The 22,976-nt window shown below is 38.7% G+C and overlaps 1 protein-coding gene across 1 annotated transcript in view; it reads right to left on the reverse strand.

The window, feature by feature from the left end:
* LOC124156550 overlaps positions 1 to 22,976 on the reverse strand; it is a 1,117,512-nt gene that overhangs the window by 376,736 nt on the left and 717,800 nt on the right. The window contains exons 9-10 of the mRNA XM_046531158.1: positions 19,966 to 20,410; positions 14,454 to 16,361 (exon numbers count right to left, since the gene is read on the reverse strand). Coding sequence (XP_046387114.1) covers positions 14,454 to 15,225 — 772 coding nt within the window. The 5' untranslated portion in view covers positions 15,226 to 16,361; positions 19,966 to 20,410. The remainder of the gene's footprint in view (positions 1 to 14,453; positions 16,362 to 19,965; positions 20,411 to 22,976) is intronic.

Here is a 22,976-nt window from a genome sequence, read left to right on the forward strand (position 1 = left end):
AGGATGAGGTACACATTATTACACAGTCCACATAAGCCTTGAATTTCATACTATAGCTTCTATTTTATGCCGATTTACCACCACTTTATCTTTACAGCCACGAGATCTTCCGCATCACTTTTGCTCTCCACAATTCCTCATCCTCTATTCTTTCTCACTCCTGTCTCTTCTAGTGCCTCCGACCCCCTTTGTTCCATCCTGTTCCCACTCTCTCTCTCTATTTCTCGAGTATCAATCTCGTTTACTTTCCTCTCTCCATTCAGCGTGGGATACATCTGGAATCCAGCCTGTAGGAGTTAGAGACAGGCATCACCTTCAAAAGGGTAGTTTCCTTCATCAAAGAAAACGAAATGCATTGATTGCGATTCGTTACCCACCATTAGTGTATTCATAATATGCAAATTAATTGGTTTTAGAAATACCGGTTTAGACGAATGGAAATGGTCAATTTTAATCGCATTTGAAAAAGGCCAGATTGGCGCCCATGCGATGCCACTCCACCTGACGTCACAGGGACCTAGTTTCTATACGAGTAGATAGGAGTTTTACATCGTCTGAGGTTACCCATGCATGCATGAAGCACAGAGCTCAGGTAAACATGTCTTAATAATCACCTATTAAAACTGCCTAAGGTCGGAAAGTTTTCTTCGTTTGGTAAGGCATTAATAACCCTTACTTAAGCCAAGCGCTACCTGCTAGCAGGGTACTCTGCTACCTGCTAGCATACTGCGTCGTATCAGCGCTCAAAGCCTCGCCCCAAGGTCACCTCGCTTGCGGCTGCGGGAACCAGAACGACGTCACACGGAGTTTTCGCAGCATTCATACTTAGCCGTCGCGTTTTCGCACGCTTGAAAATTCTCACTTTTCATTTAATCGCAAAAAATATATATTGTCAATTAAAAAATCTAAAAGCGTAAAATATGTACTCCAGGAGCAATTATCTTTCAATTTAGTCAATAAAATAATAATAGGAAACCACCCTATTTGCCGTTAAGGCGTTTATTTTGGAGAGTGAGCACCAAATTCGTAGCCTCTTCTAATATAAATAAATACAGGTTGGGTCCAAGTACAGTCAGGAGTGAGTCTAATGGGAGAGACATGATCAAAAAAGTCGAAGGTTTGTTTTTAAATTCGTAGAAATTCCTAGCCTTGGAAAAGTTTCAACGTAGAATCAACAGTTATCAGACAAATTCGATCCGTTACATCAGCAAGCGTGGGTGCATTGATGCCAATCGCATCAGTATAATTTATTCTAAGCTCAAAACATAATGCATTAGTCCATATGTATAAAAATTGGTTATTCTGGAATGATTTATGCATATTTAGAATAATGCATCGATTTATCTTTCTTCGAAAGCATTAGAACAAGGAACGATAAATTTTTAACAATTTTGGAACACATTGGACTAAGAGCAAATGGACCTTAATTCTTAGTGAGTAATTTATCACAAAAAAAGACAGGTTGAGCTGAGAGAAAATCATACCTCACAAGTAAAATGGATAAAACCTAACAATAGTCAAGTTTTAGGATATGATACACACACACATTACCGAAAGCTATTTTGAGTGATATCATGAAATTCTAGGACATTTAAATTTTTCATTGAATCAATTGGGTCTAGTTTATGTTTTTGGAACTATGAGTGGCATTTCGGTATAACTAGAATATAATATCGGAGGTATTATCGTGATATGCCGCAATAAACCGTGAAAAAGTGCCCGAAGTAGAATAACGCAAGTGTTACTAGCTGAATAATTGATTCAATTAATCCACTCTTTAGAGCAAAATCGGCGGCCATTTATAATATCCTCGTATAATGACTGCATTATCCGAGCAAAATAATCGAATCTAGCTGTAGATCACCAAATAATTAACTGAATGTGAGAAATTATTAAATTTACAACCTATAATTACCTATATCACCCGTATAAATTATCAATCTTCATTTTTAAAACAAAGAATTTTGCAAATCATAAAGTACAAAATAATATTTATCGAATGATCAAATAAATACGTGCTATGAATAGGGTAATATAATACTAATTGTCATTACCTACAACATAGTACCAAAAAAGCTGGTAAAAATACTTAAAGCATCATTGTAACCATTGACAAATTATTCTTAACTTTTAATCGAGAGAATTTAACAATCGCGAGGAAAATACACCTTTTTGGCTATATGAAAATAATATAAATCTTGTAGAACGCCATAAAGGTCAATTGATTGCACCATCATGCTCGGATTGCATTTAAAGAGAAAATTGAGATGAGTCGGTGAAAAATTGTTAAACAGACAAATCGCTTTCTTAGAAAAATATCTTGTAAACTTTCTTTATGGCTAATTGTAAGATAAATGGTTTCAAAAGTATTGCAAATATATTTATTTTATATTGAAATTTTCCTAACATTTCAAAGTATTTATTTTGGTACATATATTTTTCTTCGAAAAAATGCATTATTCCTTATATTCACAGAACGTACTTTTTTTTTAAATTTGTCAGGTTAGTAATAAATCTGCGCGGGCCGGATAGAACATTTCAGGGGACACGTTCACGGTCGGTCGGACTGGAGTATGACCTTCTCTGTTCTACAGAATTGGCACAGCAAAGTATTTTTGTATGCAACTGCACGATATTAAATGAAATAAGACAATAAAGCGTGACGAATATTGTCCAACAGAATTAGTGGCGCCGTTCATTAAGTGGGTAAACTTTTCAGACACATGTTTTGGATTTTGCGATGATTGATTTTCACGAATGCGGATTTTTTTGAGATCCTATAATTGCTTTCAATTTCTGAACGTGGAAGCAAGGCCAGAATACCATTAAAAATGGTAAATTATGCCACGAATTCCAAAAATCGCATAATGGATGAAAAAATCTGAAGTAAGTGACATTTTTATTTGCAAAAATCAATGACCACTGCATTATTATTAAAATATTTCACCGATTCAGGTAGGTTTCCATGAAGTACTTCCGGCAGACTCACCTTCCTTCACGTAGTTCCCTCTTCAATTTACAGTAAGGCTTCTACCTCTAATTCTATCAAAAAAACTATTCTCTCCCAATTTGTGTTCCTGGATATCACACAATTACTTATACCACTTATTTTTTACAAAGCGCGACCCGGGTTTCAATGAATTATCATCATCTTCAGGCGGAAATTAATTTATTTGTTAAATGGTTTCGTTTTTTGTATTTTTTGTATTTGTTAAATTGTTAGTCGAAAATTAATTAGCGCCTGAAGATGATGATAATTCATTGAAACCCGGGTCGCGCTTTGTAAAAAAATAAGTGGTATAAGTAATTGTGTGATATCCAGAAAAAATTATAATGGAATACCACAAAGTTAATCGAGAGTTAGTGAATTCTATTCTCTTCCTTCCTCTCCCTCGTTTATGTAACATTCTACCCTCTAACACTGCTTTCAACAAGCCCTACACATATTACACAATTTTGGAATAAAAATCAAACTCTTGCATACTTCTCCCGCGATGGTCCTTTCACCTTTAAGTGTCCCTTTCCAAGCGAGACCCGATCACCTCGGCAGGGACGCCGTCGTCGAGGCAGACACACCATGACAACGCACGTCCGCCCTTCAAGGGTCCAACGTTGTCACAACACCCGTCTTGAACGCCGCCGCCTCCGCCGTCTTATGCCGTCACGTCGCGCCGATAAGTCAGATACCCTCTCTCTCGTAGGGAGGAGGGTCTGGGCAGGAGACATCCGTGTAAGTGATACCCCTGGCGTTTTGCACATTAGCGATACATTCGCGGCCTGCTCTCAGCTCCTGTGGGCGGCCCTGGAGAGCGTGAGAAGGGGAGGGGGAGGTGGGTCAGATCCCATTCTAAAGGGGTGGGCGGAGTACCCCAATTCTCCTTCGCCTGGACGCCTGGAAATCACGTAGAAGCGATACCGGCCGAAAAATAAATAAAATGGCCCGTTATCAGGGCATCGCCCCCTCGGCGATCAAGCTGACTGAGAGGTGACGAAGGACACGTCTTCCACAGATTCCGCCAAGAATGTGGGATTTAAAAAAATTACCTCATTCCAACTCATTCAGAATAAGATAAAGTTTCTTCCAAGCATGGCAGTGATTGCTAATTTCAGAAAAACAACAATGGGGTGGTTTTCTATTATTTTTTTATTGCCGAAATCGAAGGATTATTACTCCTGGAGTACGCATGTCACGCTCTTAGATTTTTGAAGGACGATATCTATTTTTCGCGGTTAAACGAAAAGTGAAAATTTTGCCTCATGCATGCATTGGTAATCTCAGACGATGTAAAACTCCTATCTACTCGTATAGAAACTAGGTCCTTGTGGCGTCACATGGAGTGGAATCGCATGGGCGCCAATCTGGCCTTTTTCTAATGAGGTTAAAATTGACCATTGCCATTCGTCTAAACAGGAATTTCTGGAACTAAATGATTTGTATATTATGAATATTCTAATGGTGGGTAACGAATCGCGATCAATGCATTTCGTTTTCTTTGATGAAGGAAACTACCCTATTGGGGCTTTGAGAATGTGGAAATCCATGTAAAAAATTTCAAATAATAATAAATCAACAGAATAAAAATATTTTCGGGTCAACTGTATCACCACTTTCTATTACCCTACGTATATATAATAAATTTACAATAATTACTTTCCTAAACATTATACAAAACTGACGAGTCTTGCCGGGGTTACATTTTGCACAAAGACTAAGATTGAAAATGAGAAATTCATTGAATTTTTTACAGATGAAAAGAGCAAAATGGACCAGCTAAAATGGATAGTGATTAATAAAATAATATAATAAAAAGACTTATATGAGATATTAATTGGATATTTCTGCTTTCAATTTTTGCTTAAATAACTAAGCACTTATACTTCATATCATAGAATCAGATAGTCAGTTGAAAGCTAAAAATTAAGCATCAAGCTCGCTACCACTTTGTCGTACTCAATAACGCCGAACCTAATCAAACCACTGGCGAGAACTTTTATTATCATCAGGATTTTTCATCGTTATTGAACACATACAATGTAATAGTTAGAAACTCTAAACGCATTCGTTCACCCTAGAGAATAAAGCCCGTCATTATGGCGTTAATTCTTGTTTAAATATGTTCCCGTTTTTAATTTTCTCCCTAATACACATCTTTATTTATGAAAGGGACGAAATTAAACGTTATCAATACATACATTACAGAGTAGATTTATTAATTTACAAGGTTAAGATTTTCGATTTTGTGGTTAAATTTATGCATCTAAAAATCTCAGAGATAAAATACTCGCACAAGTTTATTTTATTTAGATTTATGCCACAATTCGGAGGAATTCCATTTCAATTCGTGAATATGTATGACTCGTGAGAAATAGCTATAAAAATTGTTAGCATTTTTCGGTAAAGTGATCTGACGAAAAACTAATTACCCGTTCCTGTTCACTCAATAATCAACCACATGTTATCTTTAACAATTTCTCCTATTTTAACTTCAAGAAAAATATTCTGGCAATAGTTTCAAAGACTGTGATAAATTCTGACCGTTAGAAAGATCTCTTTCTAGCATGTAACCTTCGGTAATTAGCTTTTCAAGCGATCTTATGTAATATCTTGTATTATAAATAAAGATCCAGGCATAATATTTACAAAAATAGTCACTGTACTAAGGTCAACATAAGGTAGAAAAACTGAACGTAAAATCTGACTCATAAGCTCTTTCAGAAAGCTCAAATTTGGCCCAGACAGTAAAGAGATAACTCTTCTACTATCGGATGTGGCAATTTAAATTTATTGATCGAAAATTTGGACGGGAAGTCTACCATCAGTGGTTAGAAATATCTTGGCACCTGGGGTCATGTACGCCAAAAATATCTCATCCAAAATTATGAGTCGTAAAATATTTTAAAATTGCTGAAGATTGGAGCGTATACGAAATTGGCCGAAGGACAAAATTTTATGAGATCATTGCGAGACATGACTTTCATTTGGTTCGATGGCAGTTTTATGGACCAAAAAATAGCCTGTCTTGGCACAACTTGGAGGTTTTATAGCCTCCCATTAAATTTAAGCAAGCAGGTATCTCTGAGGGATAGAAATAAGGCGTTATTTTTTACATGACTTGACGGCCAATGGCGGATGGGTGATGAACGGTCAGATTGATACTGCTTTGTTTTTTTATAATCTAAAACTACATTTTGAATTTGATTATAAACGGAATGTACTTTACCAATACTAAAATTGAGTATAAAAATAAATTTTCATCAATAAAGGCATGCAAAATAAATTGGTGCATTATTGCACAGTAACCAAATGATTAATGGGATGAGCATGTTCAGGCTTATTAATTCTAAACAAGGTTTTTAGGATGGTCATTGCCATTTACCGATAATTCATAGTTTCATATAAACGCATTTGACGGCGCAGCAGAGGCAGAAAGCATCGGCCATTATTAAAAGCATCCATACATACACATTGCATAGCAGAGCATGTGTGAATTAAATTAGGCGAATTGAAAAATTTGGAATTTTAAAATTCAAAAGTATGAAAGAAAGCTACCTACTCAAAGAAAGTTAAACTGCTGAAAGTATGGATAGGAAAAGAATTGTTCCAAAACAGTATGCGTGGCATAAATTGTGCATCTAAATTATAAATTTATTGAAACCAACAAAAATATTGTGTCGAATATTGATTTTTAAATTTACCTCAGATCCATTACAATCCAAAGATTCTCTTTCTGAGGGAGGGATAAAAAAATAAACAATGTAATCTATGATAAATTTGTGACAAGATGAATACGTTAGTAAGGGGTTGTGATTGATGAGGTTTGAAAAATTATAAAGATATCCACAACAGCCTTATGGGGAAAATTAATTGTCAGTTACTTACATATTTTACACTAACCACACCATACGTAAATTCTACCTCACAGTCGAGACTAGAAAGGTGTTAACGACGGTCCGAGTGATCGAAAACGGTTCATGCATCTGTTTAAGGCTCCAGGGAGAGTATAGATTTATTTTTCCGCCATAGCAATGGCAGTGGATGAGAAAATAATAGTCGATGATATCGGAGATGAACGCTCATATTAGTGCTCGCAGTACAGAGGTGCATGGACGGGGAGATGGAAGTTTGGTGAATGGAAGATGGGGAGATTGGTAAAATTTGTCGGAGCCCAGTATGCGATTAAACGGAGTCAAAGACCGGAGGTTAGAGGAGCTGGCTCTAGAGCAAAGGAGCATTGGCATATTTTTCGGATGCATCGCCACATTTCCCTTTCACCTTTCCCGAACTACAAATAGAGCAAAGAACAGATTCGCACAATCAATACAGCAGGTGCTCTGAAAGCGTGCGCCCAGCCCTAAAGCAAGCAAAAAGCGTTCTTGTTTTTGATGCGGTCATTAAACCCTGAGGGTCATTAAAAATCCCGAGAGAATGCTCCGGGCAGTGACCCGCGACTCTAGTCAACGCAAGAGGAACAACTTTCGAAGGTTTTCATGCGCACTGAGAGGACCCAAGAAATAAAGGAGTAATGGAATTTCTCAAACATAGTTTCGTTTTGTCTATCAGCTGGTATTAATTCACTCGCTACCACTGTCTGACGCAAGCATCCATTATCTTTGAATAAGGTATTATTTGACTTATCTATTTGTTTTCATAGAATATACCTCTCATAAAAATTAGCGGTAGACATTAGACTGAAATAGGGCCGAGACAGTGAGGCATGTATGTACCCAACTTCCAGCAAGCTACGATATTACAATTACGTTCTGTGAAAGCCATTTCATGAATAAATGTTATCATATCTCAAAGAGAAAGATTTAAAAGGCCTTTTTAAGAAGATACCCAACAGGTATTAATCCAGTATCATCAAATTGAGCGACAAATCCAAAGAGAAATATTAATTCGCCTTGACCGGGATTCGAACCCTGATCTCTCGATTTCCAGTCGAGTACTTTAGCCACTACCGAGGTGTCATTCTCCTCTCGGGTTCGAATCCCGGTCAAGGTGAATTTTTTTTTTGCTCTGCAGAATTTTCGCAAAATTTGTGCATTGCTGGCGACTACGTAAAGTTATCACCGTGGAATTCATTTTTGTCGCATTGGCCAAATTTAATATAAACACTAACGAGAACTTCATAAAGATTATCTTTGTATCTTTATTACAAAGTCCATTTATAACTATACAGTCACTATTATTATAATTTTATTCCCCATAAAATATTAAACAGCATATTAGGCGTCGTTAGATTATAAACTCACCAAAATTCTACAATTTTGAACAATGGTTGCTTGATAGGCAGGGAACTTAGTTGGTTAATGAATTCAAAATTAACTTAAGTTCTCAATTCAGCTGAAAAATACACCAACGGATGAAGTTCGCCATGAAAAAATACATGACTTAGCTGGAATTCGAACCCGGATCTCCCGATTGCCGGTCTGGTATCCGGGATCTGCGGGAGATCCGGGTTTGAATCCCAGCTAAGTCATATATTTTTTCATGGTGAACTTCATCCGTTGGTGTATTTAACTTTGCACTCGTGCGCGTGACTGCGTATAAAGTCACTTGTTCCTGCAGTGCTTTTTAATTCAGCCGGTATTGACCACGAGTTCCTTTTACACCCATACAATCTCAGGTTGATAGCATAATTATTAGCGAGTGATTTATCACAATAAAGACACGTTGAGCTTCCTTTGAAACTCCCCGAATTAAAATTTGGACGCCGCAGAACCCCAGCAAGAAGGGGTAGGGTCATTGCTGAGGAATAACAGATGGAGGGGGAAGGAGGAACACGAGGTGATGTCAGAGCAGTTACATTGCGTTGACGAGCGTCGCGCGGGGCTATCGGATTGTCGTCAGCCGGAACGGTCGAGTGTGGGAGTGGGGAGGGATGTAGTGCGTCGTGTGGGGGAGAATATGCCCATGTCTCCCCCCTCCCTCTTTCGCCGTCGCGCGAAGAAGACGCGTGGGTATGGGGAAGCAACGAAAACGGACGGATTTGATGAGGACTCTGTACATGTTCGTGATGACGGGAGGGCTCCTGAGGGGTTAAGAGATTTGCACCGCATCTGATACCTATGTGCGGACACGTGGGGTACAGAAGTATCGACATCTGCCGCACAGTGAAGCGGAGTTTAAATAATAAAGTGGTCTTAAATACGTATGGATATCTCCACAAAGCTATAATAATGGAGAAGAAGTAAAAGCTGCTAAATGGCTAACCCGAAAAAGGTAATGTAAATGCAAGCTCAACTTGGGAGGAAAAATATCTCCAAAACTGGTAAATAACGGATGTTAACCCAGTGGAGGCTACGCTAAGTGTGATGAAGTTGTTGGCGCGTGTTGTTTTATTCCGTTAATAATGGCCTAAGGTCATCGAAAAAACGGTATCGAAGATATTTTTCCAATCAACCATGGTTGGTAATTGAGTTTCCTGTTTTTGGAATTGTTAATGGAGCTCAAATATTATAGAAAATAGTTCACATAAGTAATATGACAAAAGAGAAGAGCCATTTTTGGAAGAGCAAAAAGTCTCAGGGCCAAGAAAGGCAGAAAGACCGTGCTAATGATTATGTAAATAAAGAGTCCGATATGAATGTATCTTCATTGTCTTTAAGAAAATATTCTTTCGTGAGATATCTAGCTTTCATTTGCTTAATTGGCTGCATGAATTAATGCGAGTCCTATTATTCCATCAATCCTTCAATTTTATTCTGAGAAAATTATTTTTCAATGATAATTTTTTAATTAATTTCATTTAATAGCATAAAAAACTATATTGTTTTTCAAATTGCTACATGACCATTATTTCTTAGGTAAGCATGGAATTAGAATAGTGAAAGTGGACTTCGAGAGAAAGCAATGATACCTGAGACTTCTTAGAACGTGTGGGAGTGTGTGGCTGGTCAGTCACGCCCTCCGTTCGTCGCGCGCGCACGCCTCCGAAAGGCAAACTCGGGAAAGCGTGTCCTGCGTGCATATATAGGTATATGCGAGGGCGCGCTCGTGTGCGCGTGTGGACGTACCCGCCGTCTAATCACGTCTGCAAATGGTGACGCGATACATTCCGCTCGGGTCGATCCCCACGAGCAAATATTTAACCGTTTGGATGCGTCGAGCGAATATTGCAAACACACGATGAACTGCTGTCGCCCCCAGATAGATAGATAGATAGTCTGCGTGTGTGTGTGTGTGTGTACGTTCAGTATGGCCATGTGTGCCCGGCTAATGCAACTACTACTTGGGCACTCGCTCCACTTCGCTTTCGCTCGGTTTGGGCCATGTGACCGCCCAATAATCACGTCACGCCATATCTACTTTTGATTGACTCTGCTCACGTGACCGAGGACGTGAGCCGACTCGATGAGGACAGTATCTATTCCAGAGGACACGTAGGCAGGACAAACGAGAAGGTCGCCCACTCATTAGGCAACGATACTGAAGCGTAGATATAGACAGAAGAGGTAAAGTGATCGGAAGGTCAGAGAGAGTCGAGGAATTGTGCATTGAAACAAAATTAATTTCCTTTCTAAAAAATTCAAAAGGTTGGGGATAAAATTTCTATGAAATGCATTTAGCAAAAGTTTTACCTTTAGAGTCCAATGAATATATTTAGTATTTAATATCTGAAAAATAGGTAAGGATCTTGTGCGAATTATCAATCAGAAATGCATTCATGGACCGTATTTTGTATCATAGAAAAAACACATGAGTAATATAAAAGTTAAAATAACGGCTTGAGAAACGTTTGGAATAGTAGGGAAAACATTCATGCGTCAGAGGACCAGATTAATTATCTACGAATTGGCAAATAGAAGTTACACAGCTTACTTGGCTTTATTAAGTAAATCATTTGGAATAGTTTTCCTACCCGTGCAATAGTGGCGCTACTAGGCGTAAACTGAGAGTTGATTACAGAGTTGTAATACGTATAAAAAACTTTCTACTTCCCTCAGAATGCAACTCAATAATTGGCACATTTTCTTTTAATAAAAAATAACGCTGCAAAATAAACATCGTCAATGATTAGATACTCCATTTATATAGGTTTTTACTACCTCTAAAAATTTCATTTCCCTAAACTGTTTATTAAAACTTAATTATGTGCACAAAAATGTATAAGCAATACAGTGTCTTTAGATTAAAAGACAGAAAACAAACATCATTGGTCGTGGCTAATAAATGGTGTAAAATAACCATTACTCGTATAAGTTTGATGAAGTTTTCTCATGAAAAAACAAATTTATTCTTAAATGGAAGCGAGAGAGAGAAAATCTTTCTCTTAAGCGTTTTATTTTATCCAATTTCCAGCACTGGCTTCAAAAAATCCAAGTCCTATTCAAGTAGCTCATTTTAGACCTGACCTTGATACAATAATAGATTAAATCCAAACAAGTTAGCCGTTCAAGAATGCAATATACGAGAATTCAATTACATAAGAGGATTAATTAGCGTTTGAAAATCGATTGTCAAAAGGTAAATTAAGCTCCCTTGAACTAATTTGGAACAAGTATTTTATTCAATGACGTCAAAGGCACAATTCGTTCGTATGCTCACTGTGCAACGGTGGGTCATATTGATTTCGTTCAATGAGAGAAAATGGAAACTCTCTGGATTGAGTTTTAGAACTACCTCTTGATATAAATACATACAAGGGCTCTTTTTCCTACGATTCTACCGGCTAAAAATGTCAAGACAGATGTTTCTGCCATTGTTGTGTTTAGCAAATAATTGTTTACCATGTTGGTATTAGTCCTATTCCTTAAAGTAACCCACGAAGACGAAAATCACCATGTTGATTGCGCGCGTTTCCGCGGGGCGATTTTCGTTCTTGTGGTATATTTTAAGGAAGAGGAACAAAATAAAAATTTCCTTAAATGAAAAGTTTATAAATATTTTTGCATATAGCATACCTAACTTCGATATACATTCACTCTTCTCTTAAAGCTCGGAAATTGAAATCTAACTTTGGACCTTATTAAAAATCAAGGTATAGGTAAAATTTAATTTGAAAGAGCTCTTTATTATGCGAAGATGTTTCTCTCTCTATAAAAAATACAATAATTGAGCACCAATCAAATATTTTTCCCGCGAGGAGATGAAGAAGATGACCATTTCACCTTTTTCATTGTTTTTTGCGTGTTCTTCTTCACTCTTTGGACCGTAGAAGGTAAACGTTTACGTTTAAACAATTATTAATGATTAATTGTTGTAGCTAAATGAACAATGATTAAAACGATATATGACACGACCTTATGCAGCTTCGGCAGAATTTCGTACAAGTGTTTAAAGTTCTACGTTCTACCTTTTTTGCGCCGACAGTAGTTCTAGGGTAAGTGATTGATCTCGTGAACTAGAACTTGTGGTGTGTGATGTGAATTCTCACTGTTAGCTAGCAGCCTGCCATAGTTAATAGCACAAGATAACCCATATGACGCCAGGCGAGACCACATATAACAAGAATCGCAAATTCGAAGAAAAGTCAAACAAATATTATCAGCATCAGTGACAGAGTGGTTACTCATTAGGAGCTTGCTTAAAACACGCAAATAGATATTTTCCTCGATGTACATTTATTTCAAGTCAATTAAAACGGAAAATTATCAAATAGAAACAGAGGGCAAAAAGTAGTCTTCAGGGATTATTTATTTACAAAAACAAGAACGAGCAATGGCGTCTATTCAAAATGGTGACCATCCTGCATATTTAGCTGCTGTAAGTAAAGATTTACACGCTGGGACTAATAACGGTAAGGGTTCGTATGTTAGGGGCTAATTACCCTACGCATATTACATAAAATAGGGTAAAATTTTGGCATAAATGATCCAAGTAACCGAACTAGTGGTGTTTGAATCAAAGGGTCACATACTTTAACTGCCATGGTGCTAATGCTCATAACTACTAAAAATCGTGAATATAATTCTGAAACTTATACTCATCATAAGTTATTGCCTAAATGGGATCAGTTTCCGAGTTCATTACTCCTCCATAAGTTTTTGTCTTCAAAATCAGCCTAAACTTTCGAAAAATTAAATAGTACTTTAGGGCTAGGACGGTAATGGTTAATATTTAATCGATTTTGAAAAAATTCACGTATCAGAGACTGATATAAGCAGGAAACTTTCCCGCACAGAGAAAATTTGATCCAGAAAAATGTCATTTTTCGGCCAACCCATTGAATACACACGAATACACAGATATACATGAAAGTCGGTCATGTTCGGAGGTTGCGGACACGCATGTCTGCCTCCAACTGCTCTCTTACGGTGTGCAGAGAGACCAATTTTTTGTTTTCAGTGGGATCAGGATGAAAAAATAATCAACGATTGCTATAAAGACGTGCGGATTAAGGCAGTTTTTTGGGCGCTGTTTCAGTGATTTGCTGCTCTCCGCGCCACCTGGGTGGTATGCAATGCATCTCAAAGTTAATATTTTCCACGCAAACAAGTCGCTATTACGATATTCTTCAAATACATTGATAATTAATGGAGCTGTTCTGATGAAATGAAAATTACGTAGGAGGGAATATCGGAGGCAAAGTTATCGAGGTGATTGACCCCCTTAAAGAAGATGGTTTTATGAAGCAAGTCAACCAGAGTTGGATTGCGCAGCTGAAAGAGAACAAGGGAAATTTCACGAAAATTCCACAGATAATCATTCGCATTTACCGGGATTCAAAAACGAATCTCCCGTTATCCGGTCGAACGCTATAGCCAGTTAAGCTACCGAGGCGTCCTTCCCCTCTGTGGAAATGTGTGGATTATACCGGAACTGATGGTGTGCATAGTATGCCACTATAGTCCATTCATTTTATGTGTGCGGGTGAGCTTTCGTGAGAGACCGGACACTCTCGGATGGCTTCGCTGATAGGGGAGGGGTAGTACCGAGAGAGAGAGGAGGAGCGAACATAACTTTGCCAAATATACGTAGTCGCCCTACTTAGTCACTGAAAACATGTGAGTCATAGGTTGCCACAGGTATTTTGGCCCGGCGCCGATACAATATACCTACTCATTTGGAAGGCATTGGGGATAATCGTTTCTCTGAAGCCCATGAAATTGTCAGCTACCGCGTTGAATAAGGCACAGTTGGTGGAAGGCATACTTAGTAACATACAAGAAGAACACGTGAGGCTTGGCAACACTGCTCCACGAGCAGATCACGATGTTCACTCGGCGGAGGCCTGAGAGCTACTCACCAAGGCAACGCCTACTGTTTGATGATTGGCAAAGGCAGAGTCACGTGACGAGAAACTTACCCTCCCCTCATCTCCACTTGCTTTGGCCACACCAGCTCACCCGCAGAGATGAAATGAACAGAGTATAGCAGCCCAAGTCGTGCGCACTGAGCCACAACTGGAAAGCAAAGCCTAAACTTTGAACACGCATAGGTGTCCGCTCTTGACTAGCCCCGGTATACTTCAATCGAAACAAAGGAAAATTGAAAAACAGCGGGTACTCACCTATAGTGGTGAGCACGGTGAGCGAGTAGAGGAAGGCCCTGGCGAAGTTCCACTCGTGATGGCCGTGGTGGTGTGGCGCGTCTCGCACCATTCCCGCTGATCCCAGGGGCCTGGCCGGCAGGGGCCCCCCGCGGGTCGGCGGTGGACCCCACTCCTCCGCCAGCCTCTGCACCAGGAACTCCTGGAACTTGGCCACCTCCTCGGCCGCAAGGCGGGTCCAGTTCTCGCGGTATAGAATGTTTAAGCTGACAGTTATGTCCCAGATGCTCTCCACGGTCCTCTCCCGAGGGCCCGCGCTGACGCCCAGCAACCAGGGAGAGGACCCCAGCGAAGAGGAGGGCGAAGCCGGAGGAATGCCCCCTCCAGGGCTGCTGCTGCTGCCGTTCAGACGCCTAGGCGTTGGGGCCTCGGGTTGGCCCGGCCCCGAAAGGTCCACCCCGCCCTCTATCGCCATGAAGATGAACGAGCCGAGCAGGGTGTATGAGAGCAGCAGGGCGCAGACCCCGATGTTGCTGCAGAGGCCGTGGGCGATGCCGCGGCAGCACCTCCGCGGACACTTCCCCCCCTCCGGCTCGCGCGAGGAAGAGCCCTTCTCCGAGGTGCGCGGAGGGTGTTTGGACTGTTCACCGTAAGGGGTGATCTTGGTGCTCTCCTGGTGTATTGAGTGGTGAGGGTGGTGCGCCGGGTGGGCAACGTACTGGTGCGGTGGCGGAGGGTGGTGATAGGGGTCGTAGCGGAAACTGCGCCCAACGCTGCCTCCGGATTTCTCCATTTTTTTCAATAAGAGGATAGCTCAACTCCTTTCTGGTAGAAGTAGGAGAAAGGGTTCGAGGTGGGTTGCCTTAGGTTGCAGTTCGAAGAACGGATCTTGAGATCTGTTCAATTCACCCGCTCACAAAACAGACCGATTCGCTCGTCCACTAACACACCAATGTATTAATTCCCTTCTTCCCAGTCACTGTGATTCGATTCGGAGGTAGCGCCCGCTCCCGGGATAAGGTTGCTTTTTCGGTGGGTCCGGACTCAACCGAACATTACCAACCTCTTCCCACATTTTCCCGCCCTGCACCGCTGAACTGATCTCTCTCTAAAGGAATTTGAACGAATATGTTTCAAGCACTTGGATCTCTTTGTCGATTCTCACGATAATTTAGTGAGAGTACTGGATGCAATACCGTTATGCAAGTCAAACATGTAAATAAATATGCTGCGATAGGGTGTATTTCCTTTTTTAGAGTGGCAACTCTTGAGTCCGGCTTTAATTATGTGATTTTTTTATCCACGTTATTATTACTTATCGATTAAAAAAATGTACAATCCTCGCTATAATGGGAAAAATTATCTGTTTCAATTATTTATATCTGTTGTGGAGAAATACTGGCTCTTTGAGCTAAAACTGTCAAAAACAATAACCTGTTCACAAAATATGAGAGTATTTTTTCCACTATTTGCGAGTTTTGTTAATCACTTCTCAATTCAAGAACTATTCACTAGAATCACTCAAATTTTCTCACAAATCCACCTTCACGTTATCCGGATAAAATACAGAGGACGTATAAATCACAAAAGAGAAGATGCAGTCATGCATGTTTCATCACTTGGGATCAAGGGACAATTTGGCGATGCACAAGAGCACAAGACGACGATTGCACTGGACTTTTTATCCCTCAATTCGGCACACGTTCAAATCCAGAAGAAAGCACACATTTGCGATGAAAAGCGCAAATAATGACGCTCGGATAAAAATTCAAACGTGATAATACGTATGAAACGTATGGAGTCGCAAATCGTTGGCCTTGTTTCGAGCGCTGTCACTGTTAGATGAGGTCGCCACTGTAGCAGAGGGAATGACAGTCGATGTTTTGTTTCCTGGGATCGCACAGCCTGCACTCCGCTGATATGAACGATCTGCAAATTAGGAAAGAAAGTTAAACATTATTCAAGTGGGAACAAAAATATTTTTTTGGGATTACCTTTCCTAAAATTATGTTGTGACTGCCACAGAAAAACCGAAGAACGTGAAATATAGGGCACTTAAAATTCTTATGACTATGTTGAAGCCTACATATCAGTAAAATCTTGTAAATACATTGCAAAGTGGAAAGACAATAAATAGTATGAAGGGGTGATAGTCCTACTTACTAATAAAAAAATATTCTAGAAAATAAACAATTATGCCGTGGCAGGGGTAATAATGAGTTATTATACTACTTCGCACAACGTGTGTTAACCCAACCAGCTTAGTCACTTGCCGTTCGTCATTAATGAAGTTACTCTTGGTACTTTATCTCAACTAATAATGGAGCTGTAAGCACTATAAACGGTAGGGTTAATTATTGTTGAGTGGAATGCTACCTTGCGTTCATTGCTCCCATCCTAGCCTACTACTTACATAGCTCAAAAGTAGGCACAGCTATAAGTACATCTTCCTGCTATTAGGACCTACTGTGGCCATTGAGCATGGCTAATCAAACGTCCATTAAAGGAATCAATACTTTAAGATCATCCTAAAACTACAACTTTACGTTTATAAATGAAAATTAATTTCTTATTATACTTTATCTTCGGCGCTGCTACTCGTTATTATAATATAAAACAGTATAATTATCATTAATTAGTTTCTGAAACAGCTAACTGAATGACGGTAGGGATTTACTGGGAAAGCATTTCAACTGCGACCAGGGACGCCGACTTGCAGAAAATATTGGGGGGGCCCAAACCGGGGATCTTGTCCAGGGAAATTTTATAAGTAGTGAGTTTTAAGTTTTTCAGCGTTTTAGAAGAGTCACATGATCAACATTAGAACCCTGATAAATCGAATCTCGATATCCGGACACTCCGGGGAAAATCGACAAGCCTGACACATTTTTTCCTCTCACCCATAACGAATTTTTGTGGGGGCTCGGGCCCCCTCAGGCCCCATGGAGTCGGCGCCACTGACTGCGACAGAAATAATGTGTTAGTGGTGATCGAAAAAAATGTGTAAAATGTAAAATATATGAAAAGTTAACTTCTTACGTAGTGAGAAACAGGCTTCATATGGGCCACTAAGGTGTCAAAGTATAAGAAGAATATACGGAATTAATAGCGCTTACGATGGAGAAGACGTGACAGAAACGCTAATCGAAACACCATGAGAGGATAAATAAGGAAGACAGCAAAGAATAAGGGTTTCATGTGCTTAGCAATAGACTTATTGTTTACATATTGACATGAATATTTTAGAATGGTATTGTGATGCATACATCTAGGAAAAATGCTCATAAACTATTAGTTTTTAAACAGGAAAACCGCAATAGTTTTCCATGAAAGGCATCCCCATAAAAAGTTTCGTAGCACACTCTCTGTGATGGATTATATCGCATCGGTAAAGATAAATATTACAAAAAAACTATTTTTACTACGAAAGCGAATGAGTCACAGCCTGATTGTATACGTCGTGATGGAAATAAAAAAAGGTCCATTAGGAATTTTTCCCTTTTAAAGAGGTCATTCAGTAAATGTAGACAAATTGTTCTTACTGTCCCCACTGTACTGCTGTCAATTTCTGATGGTAGTGGAACTATGTAGAAAATTGATGATAGAGTTATATGTGAAAAACCAGTAGAAAATATTATCATATATATAAGCCCGGTTGGCATCCCTTCATTCGTTTCTGAACAAAGTGAAATGATTCCAAGGACTCAGCCTAACTGTGATAAAGACAACCAAACCGTCAATAGATGTGGTAGAACTGCAAAAAAAAGTTGTCGGATTTTAATGCTAATTTGTATCAATTACCCGGAAAATGTGTCAATAGATGTGGTAGAACTGCATGAAAACTTGTAAGATTTTAATGCTAACTTGTATTGGTTACCCAGATTAATTCTAGCATTCACTTTGTTTTATCGTATTGCATAAATCTATAAGGGGAGTTAATTCATATGTATACCACAGACTGTTGTTTATCTGTTGACAGGAATATTTTAGGATGCTATTGTTTGGTACGCACGTAAAGTAAAGATTTTCATTCAGTTAAATAATTAATTTTTTAAAGATATAAAACAATAAGTACTATAACAATAGTTTAAGAGCAGAAATTTACGAAGAGAAACCTGACAGACCTGACCTGAAATTTGACAGAAATGTTTTAGGATGGTATTTTTTTGTACACACGTAAAGTAAATATTTTTATTCAAATAAACAATTAATTATTTAAATATATAAAACAATAAGTACTATAAAAATAATTAAAGAGCAGAAATTTACGAAGTGAAACATCTAGAACTATATCCTGAGAATGGGAGGGAGGGATTAGCCGTGCCATCACCGGGGATGAGTACATAGATCATGCATCAGCTGTCGCGAATCATGCGAAGAGTGATGTTTGTAAGAAGAGGAAAAAGGATAGAGTAGAAGAGATGGGAAAAGTGGTTTACAAACAGAAGTGGAGAAGACTCCAGCTGCACCAGTTATACGGCATTGTTCGGAACTAAAGACCCCTGTGACTATGGCGATGTTTCAAAACTGGCCCTCGGGCGGTGAAACACCCTTAGGCACCACCGGTTACACACTGCGCTGGAGTTCGCAGGAAAACAAGCTCGTAGCAGAGCAGAAACTGACTGAGAATTGGCTGGCGCGGGCGAAGGGTAAGCCCTTCCCTGGAACATGGTTTCCAACCTTTCGTAACAAATGATTCTCCGTGGTATAAACTTGGTTACGTGTATTATAAGGAATCGCGTGTGTAGCTTACTGACTCATGCGTATGCAAACAAAAAATAATATCAAATCAAAAACACCGCACGCATCTAAATCGATACTTAGGGGTGGAAAGTACAAGAGCAATTTTGAAAGAAAAAGAGATGATGCATCTAGAAATTTCGCAGCCCTTAATGTAAAATTCTCTTATTAGCATTCAAAGTTGGCATATAATTTATTTTAACAGTATAAATTCAAACATTAAGGGATGAAAAGTAAAATATACGGAAATTGAACGCTGCACAATAATTGGTTGATAAAATCAATACCGTTTAAATTTTTTTAACGCGAAAGTCTAAAGTAATTTGATAAAAAAATATAAATAGGGTAAAGGAAGGATTGCAATAATATTTCGGCAATAAAATGAATTCTTTATGGATTTTCATTAGAGAGCAGCGAATTTGAGCTCCCAAGTTAATTTCGGTTCCCTTGATCTGCTATTTCAAAAGAAAATCAATGAACAAAGGGTCGAAGTATTATTTTATGAATGTCGGATTTAATTTAGTACTAAAGATGGGTTCCAAAGTACCTTAGTAACTGGTTTTATGAGCACCCTCACGAGAAGATCTCTAATACTGTTTTTTAATTTGATCGTGATGTGGATATGTAATTTAAATTAGGACTTGAACTATATATCTGAAATATTTCATTTCATCAAGTTTATGAGCAGACATTATATATAACATTTATCTCATTCCATACTAGCTTCTAAAATTGGCTTTTGAAGTTTAAAGGTTAATTAAAAACTAAAATTGTGAAAAATAATTACACTTACCTGTTGAATCAATATCAATCGTGGTATTGTCTCGCTTGAAAGGGAATTTCTCTTGCGATGACCTAAAAATATGTATTATCTAGCATTTACATGCATTAGCTCCCGGCCAATCCTTTTTTTATTTCATAAGGTCAATAATTTCTTCTCTTACATTAACTTAGGCCTCAGTCTTCTTGAGCACCACAATTCTTTTTTCTTTCAGTTTTAAAATCCTTCGTTGAAGAAATATTTACGACAACACCAAATGTATAGGAAGAGAAGTTATTTCCAAAAGGCTAAGTTTCAAAATTTCTAAGACGAAGGGAGGAAATTTTGCACATCTAGATAATTTTCAGAAAATGTTCACCATAAAAAGCTACTGCCAATAAATGATCCACTTGATTCCTAAAAATTTTAAAGTTTGAGCAAAAGATCTGATGACAATTTCGTTGTTTGCAGACACAATCTGAAAAGAAGAAAGAAAACAATCAAATATAAAGGAGTTGACAAACTTTATGATAAATTAATTACCCTTAATTATACCTACTATTTTTATATAAATATAATCTAGCGGGAAGTATAAAAGTATTTTGATGAAATGCCATGTCGTTTATACCAAACATATTTTTAAGGTGAAGTAAGTGAAGATAATAATTCTTGCTCGTTGTCCAAATATAAGCTCTCTATTTTCAACATCCATTTATCACACTATATAATAAAAATATTACTGACACTGTCAAAAAAGGGAATCTCAAAGTTTAATTAGCGGTCAGTTGCAAAGTGTGCTACTGGAACTTGCTACGAAATAATAATTAGCAAAAATCATTATCTTGATTTTGTAACCCCATTTCATTGGCAACGAATGAAAAATATTACGTCAGGTTACATATCCCTTAATAGGCAAAAAGGATCACAATCTACCGCTACAATTAGGATAATTTTATTTTTTAATTCTTCATCAAATCTTTAAATGCTTCAAGGATAAAATTTCAGTAGATTAATATCATTGAATTCTACCAAAAGGCTGCTTATAATGGTTTCACATGCTATCAATCATTGAAGCAACTTTTGGCTGAATTTAATCAAATCCTTCACTCTCTAGAATAAAAAAATGCAAGGTAGTGTTAATGTAAACATGCAATTTACGAAACAAGAAGTAATGCTAAAATCCAAACCTCATATACTTGTGTAAATAGCTTGCTCTATGAACATAAACCTTTATCGAAATAGAATTAGAAGATTAGAAGACTAGAGAAGTTCTCAAATTGTTTTTGAAATGCGAAAAATAGAGTGAGTGAAATTTATATTTCTCGGGTACGTCAAAAAATGCCTAAAATTATACACCATGGAAATGGTAGAAAAATAACAGTAAAGTATCAAATTCTGTTTTGAATGAGCAGGTACAATAAAAGAAAAATGGTTAAATAATGATGGAGTATATCAGAAATGGTTAGTGGGAATTGGCCCACAATCATCGCAGGAGACAAGGTCCCAAAATGGCTGCAATGCCGAGAAAATTAAGTAGAGATAGAAGATAAAAAACTGGACAACGAATATTTTTTGCTGAAGGGTATAAAAAAGCATGGAAACGAATGTGGTATAATTTTCCATGACCCCAATACTGCGGAAAAGAACAGCGAATGATAATCGGCGAGGGGATTATGGAGCAGAAAGGATCTCAGGAGCATTTACAGCGCGATACGTTGGCGCCATAGAGAGAGGGTGTTTGGAGTGGATTACGAGGGAAGACAGGCACATAGTGAGAAGGGCGATAAAGCGAAAGGGACAATTAGGCGTGCAACCAAGGGGCGAATCACGCCGTCGAAAACGCAGCAGAATTGTCAATTAGTCGCTTTATTCTCTCGCTGATGCTAAACGACTGAGAAGAGAGATTTAAAGCATCAGCAGGTCCACGGGGTTAGTTGGTGGGGGGGATGAAAGTGCCATTAGAGCTGCATGAAGAAGAGGAGACGCATTGGCAGACGATAGCACCAGCAGCAGACGGCTGCGCGGATAGGGGGAGAGAGAGGGTAAGGAGGAAGGAGAGTGGTGGAAAAGGGGTTGTCCCCTGGAGGGTGTGGAGTTATCCGCCGCGAGGGATGACGGGAGAGAATGGTTCTGGAGATAAGATAGGGGGAAATCCATGTTCTGGGGTAAAAAAAGTTAAAAAGAAAAAAAATTCCCTCTCATTCTCCCTCATCAGACTCCCATGGTGGCCGACACTGCGTCAGGGCAAGAGTGTGAGCATGTAAGTTCAACGGACCCGAGAGGACAGGCTCGTGGCGAATCCGCTCCCAACACAGGTGATTTTGGGATTGATTTTAGGGGACGACCCAAGCTAGGGAAAAATTTCACACTTTTAAATTTAATAATATTGCAAAAGAAGAGAGCGTTCCACCTAAAGAAAGATCTACTTTTAGCGTGAGCTTTAAACATAGAAGTAAGGAAACAATTTATCTGGCATTATGCTTCTCTACAGAAGTGAGACATGGATAATGACAACAGTACAGCCCTTCGAAATGTGGTGCTATTGAAGATTGGTGAGGATTAAATGGATCGACCGAATAAGTAACGAGGAAGTCCTGAGAAGAGTAGGAGAGCAGGGAAGCCTCATGAAAACCTTGATAAGAAGAAGAAGCAACCTTATGGGACATATCTGGAGACATGATGGCCTGTTGAAGACAATCGTCGAGGGACAAGTAGGTGCCCAGGACGGAAAAGGAAGACCTCGAATAAAATACATGAAACAGGTGAAGAAAGACGTAAAAGGGAAGAAACACGTAGGTGTGAAAATATTAGCTAACAGGAGAATTGAGTTAAGAGCTGCGTCAAACCGATCTTAGGATTGTAGACCATTGATGGCAAATATTGCAAAACAAATATGTGTATGTTAACCTGAGCGATGCAGCATTTTTTCACGGAAATAGAAAAAATGATTTTATTGTCACTTATGAATTATTAATTAGCCTCTATTTCAGTGAAAAATTCTAATTTCACAGAAAGAATTCACTTGCATATATTTCAATGCTATG

This window comes from Ischnura elegans, chromosome 3 (assembly GCF_921293095.1).
Source record: "Ischnura elegans chromosome 3, ioIscEleg1.1, whole genome shotgun sequence".
Lineage (NCBI taxonomy): Eukaryota > Metazoa > Arthropoda > Insecta > Odonata > Coenagrionidae > Ischnura > Ischnura elegans.